The following is a 16,327-nucleotide window of genomic DNA, read 5'->3' as shown; positions in this document are numbered from 1 at the left end:
GGAGAAGGAAGCAGTGCTGGATCAGTAATCTGTATATAAGGTGACATTGTGTGTTTCTTATCAGATAGTGGAGAAGGAAGCAGTGCTGGATCAGTAATCTGTATATAAGGTGACATTGTGTGTTTCTTATCAGATAGTGGAGAAGGAAGCAGTGCTGGATCAGTAATCTGTATATAAGGTGGCATTGTATGTCTTATCAGATAGTGGAGAAGGAAGCAGTGAGAAGTTGGCTCAGCAGGTGACCCCAGATGTCCCAGGTCAGCCATCAGAAATAAATGAGCTGATGGGTTGGGTGAATTGTGCACAGAGGTATTGAGATGATTGGTTGGGCGAAGTGTACACAGAATTTTGTTTGCTTTTTAATCCCTGCAGGAATACAGACACACCTTGCTGGTATCATTTCTCAGTCACCGGTGAGGTGAACACACTGGCTGAGCATTATACATTTGAAAATGGTGAGAGAGTGGATGTACCTGCTGAGCCTTTCTACTATCTTGACATGTTACCTCCTCTACCTAAACCTACAGATGCCCCATCAGACTCAACACAGCCGGTAAATGTCTGCACTCAATGGAGAGGAGGGGGGAGAGAGAGAAAGAGAGAGAGAAAAAGATTGTCAGAACTTGGATCAGCTGCTGGTGGGACTGTGTTTCCCTATGCGGGTGTTTGTAGTTCCGTGTCCACCAGCGGGTGACTATCGGCCTGGTGCTGGCTGCTGGGAAGGTATTTAGTTCCTCCTCCACTCTTCCCTTATGTTTCAGTGTTTTTTGCCCTGCTGCCTGGCCAGAGACTGCTTTCTGCTTAATCCTGAATCTGATTCCTGCCTCTGCCTTGTACCTGCATCCTGTACCTTTGTTGCCTAGTATCTGCTCCTCCTGTTCCTGATCCCAGTCCCGGTTCCTCCCTTCCTTGCATCTCTGGTAATATCCTTTTTTTCCTTTTGCTAATTAGGCTCTCTCTTAGGTTGCTTGTTTGGTATTTTGTTATTTGGTTATGGTTCACTTGTATCTTCACGTTTGCTGTGTATTCTGTTTGCTGGACTTTGGATGTGTTTTGTTTCACTGTTAATAACTTGCTTAAAGTGATTGTAAAGGCTCTTTAAAAAAAAAAAAAACAAACATGTCATACTTATCTCCTCTGTGCAGTTAGTTTTTGCACAGAGCAGCCCAGATCCTCCTCTTCTCGGGTCCCTCTTTGCTGCTCCTAGTCCCTCCCTCCTTTGAGTTCCCCTCAGCCAGCACCTTGCTACAGAGGGCACCCAAGCAGAGGGTATTGTGGACATCGGATGAGGGAGAGAAAAAAAAAAGAGAAGGAAGAAAGCAAAGGGAGAGAGAAAAAGGAAGAAAAGAAAGAAAGGGAGAGAAAAAATTAAAGGGAGAAAGAAAAGGGAAGAAAGGAAAGAAGGAGAGGGAGAGAGAAAAAAGGGAAGGAAGGAAGGAAGGAAAAAAGGAAAGGGAGAGAGAAAAAGGGAGAAGGATAAAAGGAAGAAAGTAAACGGAGAGAGAAAAGAGAGAAGGAAGAAAGGAAAGGAAGAGAGAAAAAAGAAGAAAGGAAAAAAAAGAGGGAGAGAGAAAAAGAAGAAATGAGAGGGAGGGAGAAAAGAAGAAAGGAAAGGGAGAGAGAAAAAGGAAGAAAGGAAAGGGAGAGAGAAAAATTAAGAAAGGAAAGGGAGAGAGAAAAAGGAAGAAAGGAAAGGGAGAGAGAAAAAGAAGAAAGGAGAGGGAGAGAGAAAAAGGGAGAGCGAAAAAGGAAGAAAGGAAAGGGAGAGAAAAAAAGGAAAAAAGGAAAGAACGAGAGGGAGAGAGAAAAAAAGAGAAGGAAAAAAGTAAAGGGAGACAGAAAAGGGGAGAAGGATAAAAGGAAGAAAGTAAACAGAGAGAGAAAAAGGAAGAAAGAAATAAAGGGGGGGGGGGAGAAAAAGAAAGGAAAGCGAGAGAAAAGGGGAGGATAAAAGGAAGAAAGGGAAGGGAGAGAGAAAAAGGGAGAAGGATAAAAGGAAGAAAGTAAACGGAGAGAGAAAAGAGAGAAGGAAGAAAGGAAAGGAAGAGAGAAAAAAGAAGAAAGGAAAAAAAAGAGGGAGAGAGAAAAAGAAGAAATGAGAGGGAGGGAGAAAAGAAGAAAGGAAAGGGAGAGAGAAAAAGGAAGAAAGGAAAGGGAGAGAGAAAAATTAAGAAAGGAAAGGGAGAGAGAAAAAGGAAGAAAGGGAGAGAGAAAAAGGAAGAAAGGAAAGGGAGAGAGAAAAAGGGAGAGCGAAAAAGGAAGAAAGGAAAGGGAGAGAAAAAAAGGAAAAAAGGAAAGAACGAGAGGGAGAGAGAAAAAAAGAGAAGGAAAAAAGTAAAGGGAGACAGAAAAGGGGAGAAGGATAAAAGGAAGAAAGTAAACAGAGAGAGAAAAAGGAAGAAAGAAATAAAGGGGGGGGGAGAAAAAGAAAGGAAAGCGAGAGAAAAGGGGAGGATAAAAGGAAGAAAGGGAAGGGAGAGAGGAAAAGGGAGAAGGATAAAAGGAAGAAAGTAAACGGAGTGAGAAAAGAGAGAAGGAAGAAAGGAAAGGAAGAGAGAAAAGGGGAGAAGAATAAAAGGAAGAAAGGAAATGGAGAGAGAAAATATGAAAAGGAAGAAAGGAAAGGGAGAGAGAAAAAGGAAGAAGGATAAAAGAAAGTAAACGGAGAGAGAAAAGAGACAAGGAAGAAAGGAAAGGAAGAGAGAAAAAGGAAGAAAGGAAAAAAAAAGAGGGAGAGAGAAAAATAAGAAATGAGAGGGAGGCAGAAAAGAAGAAAGGAAAGGGAGAGAGAAAAGGGAAGAAAGGAAAGGGAGAGAGGAAAAGTAAAAAAGAGGGAGAGAGAAAAAGGAAGAAAGAAAAGGGAGAGAGAAAAAGAAGAAAGGAGAGGGAGAGAGAAAAAGGAAGAAAGAAAAAAATGAGGGAGAGAGAAAAAGAAGAAAGGAGAGGGAGAGAGAAAAAGGGAGAGAGAAAAAGGAAGAAAGGATAGGGAGAGAAAAAAAAAAGGAAGAAAGGAAAGAAGGAGAGGGAGGGAGAAAAAAAAGAGAAGAAAAAAAGGAAAGGAAGAGAGAAAAGAGGAGAAGGATAAAAGGAAGAAAGGAAATGGAGAGAGAAAATATGAAAAGGAAGAAAGGAAAGGAAGAGAGAAAAAGGAAGAAAGGAAAAAAAAAGAGGGAGAGAGAAAAAGAAGAAATGAGAGGGAGGGAGAAAAGAAGAAAGGAAAGGGAGAGAGAAAAAGGAAGAAAGGAAAGGGAGAGAGAAAAGAGAGAAGGAAGAAATAAAGGGGAAGGAGAAACAGAAAGAAAGAAGGAAAGGAAGAGAGAAATAGAGAAGGAAGAAAGGAAAGAAAGTATAAAAAAGTAAAACTAACTTGAGAAACTGGAAAAGAAACAGAAAATAGATCTAGGAAGAAATAGAAAAAAGTGACGGGGTAGGGAAAGAGAAAAGGAGAGTGAGAGAAAGGGGGCTGGGGTAGAAATATAAAGAAAGAAAGGAAAATAAAAAGTAAAGGAAAAGGAAGATGCTTTGGAGAAAGGAATAGGAGAACAATAGATGTGTTAGGATCATTTTCATTCTAATAACAATCTTTCACATTTATTGTAAAGGGAGAGAAGAATCAAGGTAAACTTCTCTACATGCGGATGTTCCTGCCTGAAATCCATTATACTGCATTCTGTGTTGGGAACGTAAGAAAATCTTTTTTATTGCTTTTGTATATTGGAGTGTGAACAGGCAGAGAATATTGTTACATAAACTACTAACATGGTGATCTTTATTAGAGATGACTAAATTCTGTAAATGTAAAACAATAAGAAATATGTTACTAGAAGTAGATGTGAGCACAAATACGTAAATATCATATCATCTTTAACATGTAAATATTAAAATTCATGTCAGACGTCATGTTTGATCTTTATAAATCTGCAGCTTTCATTTAAAAAACAGAATGCTTCAATAAAAAAAGTCCATAAGCTGTTAGCCCTTGCACACACGGTCGGACATTCCGACGGAAAATGTCAGATCGGACCGTGTTGTTGGATAATCCGACCGCGTGTGGGCTCCATCGGACTGTTTCCGTCGGAATATCCGACGGACCAAGTTTTCCAGCTTGGCTATAAAATTTTCCGACAACATGATCCAATCGGACCTTGTCCGATCATGTGTAGAGAATTCCGATCGGACAAAGTGCCACGCATGCTCAGATCAAATTCCTACATCAAAGCTATTGGCTACTAGCCTGAACGTAGTCCCATCGTAACGAAATAACGTCACCACGTTCTGAACGATCGGATTTTCCGACAACTTTGTCCGACCGTGTGTATGCAACAGTTTCGGACAAATTCTGTCCGACAAAATCCAATGGATTTGGTTGTCGGAATGTCCGACCGTGTGTACAAGGGCTTAGAGCTAAGCAAAGACAAAATCAGTCATTTTGCAGTAAAATCCTTTTCACCAAAATCACTCTGCCCATCCTTCCATCCCATTCTATAGATGTTTGCAGTCGTCATATAGTGTGAAATCATCTTTTATTCTGCATTTACAGAATTATGTTTATTTTTTGGCTGTAGATTTGAAGAGCAATATTTTTTTGAGCTGGTGAAGGCAGTTCAGGGGTGTCCTTGGAAGGAGAATCAGACAGAACACAACCTTCATCAGTAAGTATGGGAAGTGTGGGTATATTCTTCATATGATAATGGATTATTTATCATTTGGGTCACATATACAACAAAAATTAGAAACACTCCCCAGGACATACTTAACCCCTACAGCGCCACCTAGTGGTAACCCCTTCACTGCCAGTCACATTTACATAGTAATCAATGAAATTTTTATCAAATAACAATTTTATTTTTCGTGGTCGGAAAGCAGAGATATCAGTGCAGGCATACAGCAAAAACAGCAAGGCTCCTAAAATTTGGAGGGCCCATTGCAGAGATACAGCATACAGTAACATGGTATAGGGCGGTATAGCAAAAACAGGCGGTTCGACCAGGGGTGCAGAGCGGGATGAGAGACACAGAAAGTCAAGCATCCGCACAGTAAACTATGAAGCCGCCCAGGGTCTACTGCTCAGCTCATATGCCACATGGAAAACATGACAAAGACCATCAACAACATACACAAAAGAAGCGGAGAAAAGAAGAAGGGAGAGAGACAAGGAAGAAGAAACGGAAAAGGAAAAGGAGCTAGAGCGCCAGCGGTCTACATCACCACATCCATACCGGTTCGCCATCAATCCTCCAGCAGCCGCCATCTCCTCCAGACCAGGTCATGCTCCTCCAGCTTATCCCTCATTCTGGCTGTCATCTTCTCCATGAGCTCAACATCTTTGATCCTGGCGTATAAGGCCTCCCTTGACGGGGGCACCGGGCTTTTCCAGTTTAAGGCTATCAAACAACGGGCCGCTGTTAGGACATGCCTGAGGAGCTTCCGACCAGGCCTGGCCAGTGTGGGCTGGGACAGGCCTAGTAAAAATAATTTAGTGGAGTGGGGTACTGGGACGTCAAACAAGCGCTGGAGCAGCCAGCGGACCATTAGCCAGTACGGGGCGATCAAGGAACAGGCCCAGTAAATGTGGAACAGGGAGCCCCGCTCTTTCAGGCATCCCCAACAGCGGTCAGAGGTGGAGGGGTATATTTTGTGGAGTATATCCGGGGTCTCATACCAGAAAAAAATAATTTTGTAGGAGTTCTCCTTGTACAACGTGCACAAAGAGGACTTGGCCGCCTGGCCCCAGTCAATGAAATTTTAATCGCACTGATCACTGTATAAATGTGAATGGTCCCAAAATCGTGCCAACATTTTCTGACATGTCCACCATAATGTCGCAGTCATGATAAAAATCACTGATCACCGCCATTACTAATAAAAAAAAAATATTAAGAAAAATGCCATAAAACTATCCCCTATTTTGTAGATGCTATAACTTTTGCGCAAACAAATCAAAAAACGCTTATTTTTTTTTTACCAAAAATATGTAGAAGAATACGTATCGGCCTAAACTGAGGAAAAAAAATGTTTTTTTATATATTTTTGAGGGATGTTTATTATAGCAAAAAGCAAAAAATAATGAGTTTTTTTCAAAATTGTTGCTTATTTTTGTTTATAGCGCAAAAAAAAAAAAAACGCAGGGGTGATCAAATACCACCAAAAGAAAGCCCTATTTGTGTGTGTGTGTGTGGGGGGGGGGGGGGAAACTTTGATTTTGTTCGGGAGCCACGTTGCACAGCCGCGCAATTTCACTGTCCTCATCCATGTTTGCATTAGTAATGTCTTACTTCCTGGACAGACTAGAGGTCAAGACACAGGAAGGAGTTGACCAGCTGACCTCATTAGCACACACCCTGCATCATCCACCCTCCTACTCCCAGCTGCACATTTTTTAAATGTAATGAAATGTAATCAATCAGTTTAACCCCTCGTTTAAAAGAAAAAAAAACATGCATGTGAAAATGTGAGTTCCTGCTATGCAGGGATGTGAACGGGGCTTGAGAGCTGAGTGTATATGTCCACTCCCTTCTATGTACTTGTATAAAGATGGCCATACACATTGCAATCTGATTCTATATTGTGCATTTAGTGAGAAGGGTGATCACTGATTGATTACATTTCATTTAAAAAATGTGCAGCTGGGAATGGGCAGTGTTGGTCATCTTACTTTAAAAAAGTAATTAGATAAGTTACAAATTAATTCTCCCAAAAAGTAATTGCGTTAGTAACTCAGTTACTACATTGGAAAAGTAAATAGTTACTCAGCAAAATAACTGTGACTTTTTTTTAATATCCTATAGATGGGATTAGCGAAGAAAGTGAATGTCGCCACCTCCATCGGCGAGATTGACACCTTGCTAGCCCGTTGCCTGGTATGGATTTAAAGGGGAACCCCTATGCCGAAAGAAAGGTGTGGGGGTCCTCCCCAAAGTCCATAGCAGACCCTTATCCCAGCACGCAACCCGGCTGGTCAGGAAAGGGGGTGGGGATGAGCGAGGGCCCCCCTCCTGAACCGTACCAGTCTGCATGCCCTCAACATGGGGGGGGGGTGCTTTGGGGAAGGGGGGTTCCTGTGGCCCCCCCACCCCAAAGCACCTTGTCCCCATATTGATGAGGTCAAGGGCCTCTTCCCAACAATCCTGGCTGTCGGAATCAGAATCTGGGAGCCCCCTTTAATGAGGGGGCCCCCAGATTCCAGCCCCCCACCCTATGTGAATGAGTATGGGGTACGATGTACCCCTACCCATTCACCTGGGGAAAAAAGTGTTAATAAAAAAACACAACACAGGTTTTTAAAGTACTTTATTAGACAGCTCCGGGGGGTCTTCTTCCGACTTCGAACACCCCCCCCCATGTTGAGGATACATACGTGACTCTGCATTTCCACATAGGGGGTGCCCACGCGCTGCTAGTGGGCCACTTCTGCTGTGATTACTCACAGCAGAAGCTGGTCAGCGGGTGCCCAGCACTGGATGTCCGTTGGCACCCGCCAATCAACATGCAGAGACATAGAATGAAACTCAGCCTATGTAAACCAGGCAGAGCTCAGTTCTGACAGCAGGGAGGTGAATTATGTTGTGTTCCTGCAAAGCAGAGAATAAAATCCATCACTTCCTTTAGTAAAAGCAGCACACAGTTAACACAAAAACACTGGCTAGTCGCACAAATAACCTCCAGATCACTCTAGATGTTTAACCCCTTCCCAGCCGGTGTCATTAGTACAGTGACAGTGCATAGTATTATCACTGATCACCGTATTAGTTGGACATGTGCAGAACAAAAAAATTGTTTTGATTCATTATTTACATTAATTTTATTTAGTTAAATTTGTTTAATTCGTTTTCGGAATTCGTTCCGTTTATTCGTATTCAAATTGATTCGGATCATTTGAAAAGTTTTCAAATCAATTTGTAATCGTTTTTGAATTTGAAACGTTTTCGAATAGTTTTCCAATTAGAATAGAATAGAAAAAAAAATTGAATATAAAAGAATATAACAGAAAATAAAAGAATAGAACAGAGTAAAACAGAAAAAAATAGCATAGAAAATAAAATAACAGAATAGAATGGAATGGAATAGAAAGGAATAGAATTTAATTAAAACAAAAAAATTGAATGTAATAGTTTATAACCATAATCTGAAATTTGCATAGAATAGAAAAGAATAGAATTTAAAAAAACAATAGCATTGAATAGAAATAATATAACACTTTTCCTAAATTCAAATATAATCAATTTGAATTTAATAGAAAAGAGTAGAATAGAATAGAAAATAACACAATAGTAGAGAAAAAAACAACAGAATAGAATGAATATAACAATCTTCCTATTCTAATCTATACTTTTCTATTCAAATTGATTTGAATTTTGGGAAATGGTTATATTCTTTCTATTCTATTGGTTATTTTTAATTCTTTTCTTTTCTAGTCTATTCTTTTTTTTATATTCTATTCTATTCTTTTCTATTCTATTATTTTCTCATGTATTCAAATGTATTCTATTTGAAATTCGAATTTCAGAAGATGGTTATATTCTTTCTATGTTATTCTATTCTATTTGCTTCTATTATATTCTAGTCTATTCTGTTATTTTTTTTCTATTCTATTTTGTTCTGTTTTACTATATTCTATTCTTTTATTTTCTGTTATATTATTTTCTAGTCTATTTATTTATTTTGTATTTATTTTTTTATATTATATTCCTTTATTTTCTATTTTCTATTTTATTTATTCTCTTTGGAAATTGGAAAATTAATCGAATTTGAAAACTTTTCTAATTTGAAAACTATTAGAATTCAAAATCTATTTGAATTTGAATTTGAAAACTATTTGAATTCGAACTTTGTCCAAATTTTTTTTTTCGTCATTTCAGTTTTGTTTAAATTCGGTACTATTGCAATTCGGAAATTCGGATACATCCGAATTTCAGAAAAACTCAAATTCGTCCAAATTTGAATTTGGAACTAAACAAACCGCACATGTCTAGTATTAGTGTCACGGGTTCCCACAAAGTGTCAAAAGTGTCAGTTAGTCAGTGGTTATATACCCTTTTTTACATTTTTTCCTATAGGTAAGCCTATATAATAAGGCTTACCTGTAGGTGAAATGGATATCTCCTGAACCTGTATGGTTTAGGAGATATTCACCCTGCATGCAGCCACTGAATTCAATGAACTGTGAAGGTCCGGCGTAGCTTTCCGGAACCTGCCGTAATGGAGGACTTGACATCATCGTGGCTCATGCGGTACTATGCGGTGCATACTACAAGCTCATTATGCCTTTGTCTTGCAGGTTTTTTTTTTTTTTTTTCATTTGCGGGTAGACACTTTAATGTCTGCTGCAATATTACAGTCCCGCTATAAGTCGCTGATCACTGACCACTACTAGTATAAATAAATAAATAAAAATTCCAGTATATATCCCACAGTTTGTAGGCACTATAACTTTTACACAAACCAATCAATATACGCTTATTGGGATTTAGCTTTACCAAAAATATGTAGCAGAATAGATGTTGGCCTAAATTTATGAAGAAATTCAATTTTTTTTATTCATTTTTTTTTATTGGATATGTATTATAGCAGAAAGTAAAAAAAAAAAAAAAAAATATATATATATATATATATATATATATATATTTATTTATTTATTTTTTTAATTGTCGCTCTTTTTTTGTTTATAGCGCAAAAAATAAAAAGAGGTGATCAAATACAACCAAAAGGAAGCTCTATTTGTGGGGAAAAAAAGGACATCAATTTTATTTGTGTAGAGCGTTGCACGATTGCGCAATTGTCAGTTAAAATAATACAGTGACGTATTGCAAAAAAAATGGCCTGCTCATAAATTGGGCTAATTCTTCCGGAGGTCAAGTGGTTATAGATTCTCTGGTCTCACTGATGGCAAGACATGCTGGTGGAAAGGATATGACCCCAGTGCCATCATTGTCACCCCCTCCCATGGGAACTTGTGGTTGAATGATGTATAAAAATCACCAGCAGCCACTTGTGCCCCAATCCAATTCCGCCACTTGTGCCCCATCATATGCAGCCACTTGTGCCCCATCAAATGCAGCCACTTGTGCCCATCGAATGCCGCCACTTGTGCCCCATCAAATGCAGCTACTCGTGCCCCATCAAATGCCACCACTTGTGCCCCATCATATGCAGCCACTTGTGTCCCAAATGCCGCCACTTGTGCCCCATCAAATGCAGCCACTTGTGCCCCATCAAATGCCACCACTTGTGCCCCATCGAATGCCGCCACTTGTGCCCCATCAAATGCCGCCACTTGTGCCCCATCATATGCAGCCACTTGTGCCCCATCATATGCAGCCACTTGTGCCCCATCAAATGCAGCCACTTGTGTCCCATCGAATACAGCCACTTGTGCCCCATCGAATGCAGCCACTTGTGTCCCAACTTATGCAGCCCCTTGTGCCCATAAAATGCTGTCACTGTGACCCCGGCCTGCCCTCTGTCTGCCCGGCACTTACTCCATCTTAGTGGCTGGTCAGACATTGGGTGATAGCGGCGAGCTGTGGGTGGCTCCTGTGACCACCATGCTTCCCCTCCTCTGTTCTTCTGTTCTGCTAGGTGTCCAATCTGAGGGCCTGTGCCTTCAGCCAATCAGGTGACGGGTATTAGACCCATGCTTCCTGATTGGTGGAGGGGCGGTTCAGTGTTAGAAAAGCAAATATGCATTTGCTTTTATAACACAACTGGGTGGACTGCGAGCGCAATGCTCTGCGCTCCGAGTCCACCTTTTTTGAAGCCTATTAGAGCCTATGGCTCTAATTAGGTGCTTAAAAAAACACCCCAGCCACAGGATCCGAAAAGGGGCAGCGGCAATGCATGAATCTATCTATTAGTCATATAGGGGGGTGGCGCCCGTGCACTCTTAATGGACCGGCCACCCCTGGTTATTTTTTTTAATTTTTTTTGCCATCTGGGTCCCATTGGGGAGATTTCTCTTTGCTTCTTATCCCATAGCTAAAACAGGAAGTGAGAGGAAATCCCTAAAATTATGGAATTGTGGAATACCTTTTTGTCACCGGGGGTCACTACAACTAGTGTCCCTATTGGAAGATTTTCCCTCTAGTGCTGTTCTGGGGACAACCCAAAATTTGGTATTTTTTTTCACTTTCACTTTTGGTGTTAATAGGGACCCCAACAGCAATAATCCCTCTCTACTCTATCCAAAACTAAAAATAAATATATATATATATATATATATATATATATATATATGTGTATATATATATATATATATATATATATATATATATATGTATATATATATATGTATGTATATATATATATGTATGTATATATATATATATATATATATATATATATATATATATGTGTGTGTGTGTGTGTGTGTGTGTGTGTATATATATTATATATTATATATATATATATATATATATTTTTTTTTTACCTTTAGTTATACTTTAATTTAGGAATGATTTAAATATAAATTTAATTGAATAATTAAATAATGATAATGCTTTAATGTAATTATACTTTAAAAGAACAAAATGCTATTTATTGTTTCTTGGCCCCACTAAGGGTACAAACAACAAGCAATATACAGTACACAAATCACTGCAAACTTCAGTAGTAGGAGAATTATGTACTGTGTTTGGGGGGGATGGATGTTGGTAATATCAAAAAATATACAGCTAAAGTTTAAATAAGATTCTTTTACTGTTTTGGACAGTTTTCTTTGATAATAATAATAATAATAATAATAATAAAATACAATTAAAAAACAAAACAAATGAAAGCCCAAATTATTGTGAAAAAAAAGCAAGGTATTATTTACCTGGATAAGGGGTCTATTTCTAAAAAACTTGTTGGATGAATGTTACACGCATTCATACAGGCTGGACTCATTTTCACCTTATTTTTTGCAATACATTGACCTGTTCCTGCCGGCCGTGTGAATATATGCGGGTGGGCTTTGCATATATGCGGCCCAAATGTAAACAATTCTGTGCTGAGAGCGTGCGCCATGTGCGCTTTCAACACAGTTTTCGGAACTAACTGGAAAGCTCCCAATGTCTATTTGCGATTGGCAGCTTTCTGATCATGTGACAGCCAATCACATTGGTCCCATGACTGGAACGCCCACCTCTGCCTCCCAGCATTTAGAACGCCTAAAGGGCCTTTAGGTGGTAGACGGGAAGGGGTTAATTCCTATGACTTTAGCTCCATCTGTCAAAATGCAGTATATTTTCTCATTGAGGTATTTCAGGAACCTATACCGCATTTTGGCCACTAGATGAAGCTGACGATCATAGAAATGAATCTTTTATAGAAAATACAGGCAAAAATGTGTCCAGCCTGTATGAATATGCATGACATTCATCCTACAAATCTTTTAGAAACAGACCCTTGTTATGGCGTACTGGAGGTGCAGACACCATCAGAAAAAAACGTATGTGTATTGCACAATTGTTTGTTTAAAGCAGAACTCCATGAAATCGTTTTGTTCTCCCCTGCAGTGGTGCTGTGCCCGCACTGCATGGATTAACGGCTCATTTTTGTCTAGGGGTGCACCGAAAGGCTATGCTTACCAGATCCTTCGATCCTCCAGAAAACAGTGCTTCCCCACTTCTAGCGGACTGTTCCTGCTGTCCTCGCAACCAGAGCCAGTCTATGGGCGCGTTGATGGCAGGAACAGTCCATTCACAAGATCGCTAGCTTGGCGTGAGGGGGGCTGGAGCAGCAAGGACAGATCCTACACTTGGAGGATTCTGTCGCACAAAAGTCCACGCATGCTCGGAATCAAGTACGAGTCGGAAGTCTCGTAAAACTAGCGTTCGTAATGGAGATATCACGTACGTCTTGTACGTCACTAAGTTCGTAATTGTTGGCCAACGTTTGTGTGACCGTGTGTATGCAAGACAAGTTGGAGCCAACACCCTTCGAACAAGAATGGCGGTTTTGTTGTCGGAAAGTCTGATTCTGTGTACCAAGAGTTCTGGAAGTCAGAGATTTTGGAAGTCCTTGCAGAAGGTACTGGTGGACCTGGAGGTCCTAGGAATTCTTGAAATGCATGGATGGAAGGGGGTGTAGGAACGTGTCGTGGAAATGTAGAGGAGGGTGGTGGGATACACTCCCAACAAAGCCTCTGAAATATATAATACAGATCAGTAACATGTAAAAGCATGCATTTCACATAAGGCTATGCCACTCAAATAACCGGGCAGTCATTTAGGATGTGAGCCAGATTATATCTCCAGAGATGCCAACCTACATTTTGATACTTGACTTTGCTTCTTGTCCATTCCTCAGGGCCAACTTGGGGAAATGTTGCAATGCCTCGCACTCTGTGATTATGACACAGGAGAACACTGCGATTGGACAATTGATTCGCTTTGATGCAGAAGACAAAATAACCCAAAATATCACAGAGAGCCTTTATAGTCTGTTCCCGAAGGTGAGTGCCAGCCAAGGAGCCAAGTTTGACCCCTTCTTTCTAGAGATCGGTGTTAGAGGGTTAGGCCCTCTGCCTTGTTTATTGCTGTCTGTGTCAGAGACAGACATTTATAGGAAATCCAAAACGATAGAACAAAAGAGGTGAGGGGAGATCTACAAATGCTATTAACCCAGTGACATCTGTCTTAAATCTGATTTTCCACCTTCCCTGCAGTCTTGCAACGTTTGTACAGGCTCCCATCCTGTAACCAAACAAGTAATAGGATTGAGCCAGAAACTCTGTAGTCCATATAGCGATTTTAATGGTTGGTTACATGAAGTGACAAGCAAAACGGCTGACGTGTTTTGGCAACAGCCGTAGTCGTGTGAAACTGAAGTGGCTTACTCTGATTTCACTGCACACTGTGAACGTCTCGCAATGTGCACTAGAAGCTGCAACAAGTCAGATAGGGCCTGTCTTGTTTCCTGGCTGGAGGCATCTTTTAGCCCTTTACTCCCCAGCCCACCACCTTCAATCATGGAGGCTCAGGATCACATGTGGGCATTATATACAGTAGGTGGTCTGAATGCAAAAATACCCTGTCCAGGAATGCCAAAACCTGCAGACTGATCATTTTGATATTTGTATAACTCCTCCCTGCCTCACTACTCCTCCTAAGAGCCCTCAGACCAGATACAAGCAGAGGACTCTTGGGAGGAGTACTGAGGCAGGGTGGTGTGTGATGTTTTCAGGAAGCTATGTACAGCACCGTGCTGGCCCCTGTAAGGTGGTCTCTGATGGGACTGTGATGTAAGGGGGTCTCTGATGCGACTGTGATGTAAGGGGGTCTCTGATGGGACTGTGATGTAAGGGGGTCTCTGATACGACTGTGATGTAAGGGGGTCTCTGATGGGACTGTGATGTAAGGGGGTCTCTGATGGGACTGTGATGTAAGGTGGTCTCTGATGGGGACTCTGATGTAAAGGGGGTCTCTGATGGGTACACTGATGTATGTGGAAACTCTGATGTAAGAGATTCTCTAATGAGGACTGTGATATAAGTGGGGGTCTCTAATGGGTACTCTGATGTAAGGAGGGACTCAAATGTAGAGGCAACTGTGATGTAAAGGGGTCCCTGATGGGGTCTCTAATGTAAGAGGGGCCTCTGATGTAAAGGGGTCTCTGATGATGACTCTAATGTAAGGGATTCTCTGATGAGGACTGTGATATAAGGAGGGACGCTGATGTAAGGTGGTCTCTGATGGGGACTCTGATGTACTGGGGTCTCTGATGTAAGGGGGGACTCTGAGGTAAGAGGATCCCTGATGAAAATAGGAACTTTGGTCAGGCTCAAGTTTATGTGGAATTTCTTTGCTTTGTTTTACTGAAGTTCTTTCTCCGTTGTTTTGAATCGTATCATGCTAATTACAAAAAAAGCTCCAAGTAAAACATATTCATCATTTAAATTTTATTGATTAATTTATAAAACTGCCTTTTTGGCCCACAAATATTTGTACAAAATACAACGTGGTCCTCATACTGAAAAGTCTGGGGACCCCCAGTCTATACATAGTTACATGTTAGTAAGGTTGAATAAAGACACCAGCCATCCAGTTCAACCTGAGTGAGTGTGAGTGTCTACAATTATCCCTATCCCTGTACATTGCATCTCATTAAGATGCTTAGCTATATATTATATTATTATTTTATTTAAGGTACCCATATAGCGCCATCAATTTACACGTACATCACACACACACATCAGTCCCTACCCTCAAGGAGCCCACAATCCAAGGTCCCCAACCCACATTCATATACTAGGACTAATTTTGGACAGAAGCCACTTAACCTACCAGCATGTCTTTGGAGTGTGGGAAGAAACCGGAGTACCTGGAGGAAACCCACACAGGCACAGGGAGACTATGCAAACTCCAGGCAGGTAATGTCCTGGTTGGGATTTGAACCAGCGACCCTTTTTACTACTAGGTGATGTTGTGGTTGTTGTCACACCTGTCAGTTCTGCATGGGTGGCTGACTTATCATTCTTAGTTATTGTCTAGAACACTCCATATCAGGTCCTGTGCACCCCCTTGTGCCTCTAATCTATAAACTCAGGCATGCCCAAGTGCTGCACCGTAACATAATATGAACATAATAAAACTGAGCTCGTCTCTCTTTCATTGTAGAAGTCCCCCTTCCAGAACCCAATCAGAAGCTGTGCAGTGGTCGGGAATGGAGGAATTTTAAACAACAGCTCTTGCGGTGCGGAAATTGACGGGGCTGACTTTGTGTTCAGGTGAGTGTAATGCTATGAGATGCGGTCATTGGTCCAATGATCTACCATGCTTGCCATTCTCACATCTTCCATTCCCACTCTGTAGGCTGAATTTTCCCCCTCTGAACTGGACGAATGACATTGGGACAAAGACCGAACTTGTCACCTCGAATCCAAGCATCTTAAGGAATAGGTATGTGTGGGGACTTCTTTATATGGCTCAGAAATACATATAGATAATAGATATGTATTGATCTGTATTATTATGTGTGTAGATTTGTGTGCTGTTGAACTTATGAATAGATTTGGTAGATTGCGGTAGAGGTCCATATGATCCCTTTGCACATTTAGATGCTTGATGTTCCCCCCATTAAGGAGAATGCCCCAGGCACTGCTCATATCTGTAGGCTGCCTTCAAGATAGTTATAAAGCTCCCACTTTAAGGACAGCTCACATGTATACTGATTTACTCCCTACAGGGCAGCCTTTAGAAATTCTGGGGCCCCTTAGAGAGATTTAGGCCTGGGACCTCCTGGGCCCTGACCACCAACCTTCCCCAAGGGCCCACCCACTGGCAGTCCCACCAAATGTGCCCACAATGCATCCTACCAAGTCCCATTCCATGTTCACCTCCTCGAGTCC

At 41.0% G+C, this 16,327-nt stretch overlaps 1 protein-coding gene across 1 annotated transcript in view; it reads left to right on the top strand.

Moving 5' to 3' along the window:
• Positions 1 to 406: 406 nt before the first annotated feature.
• Positions 407 to 16,327, top strand: part of LOC143961422 (alpha-2,8-sialyltransferase 8F-like) — a 33,048-nt gene continuing 17,127 nt past the window's right edge. The window contains exons 1-6 of the mRNA XM_077470706.1: positions 407 to 553; positions 3,603 to 3,683; positions 4,566 to 4,652; positions 13,288 to 13,432; positions 15,597 to 15,706; positions 15,792 to 15,878. Coding sequence (XP_077326832.1) covers positions 453 to 553; positions 3,603 to 3,683; positions 4,566 to 4,652; positions 13,288 to 13,432; positions 15,597 to 15,706; positions 15,792 to 15,878 — 611 coding nt within the window. The 5' untranslated portion in view covers positions 407 to 452. The remainder of the gene's footprint in view (positions 554 to 3,602; positions 3,684 to 4,565; positions 4,653 to 13,287; positions 13,433 to 15,596; positions 15,707 to 15,791; positions 15,879 to 16,327) is intronic.

The sequence above is a fragment of the Lithobates pipiens genome, unplaced genomic scaffold (assembly GCF_037356315.1).
Source record: "Lithobates pipiens isolate NorthernLeopardFrog02 unplaced genomic scaffold, aLitPip1_a1.2 Scaffold_8, whole genome shotgun sequence".
Taxonomy (NCBI): Eukaryota; Metazoa; Chordata; class Amphibia; order Anura; family Ranidae; genus Lithobates; species Lithobates pipiens.
Note: the sequence above shows the minus strand (reverse complement) of the source record. Positions and strands in the feature narration are given on the sequence as shown.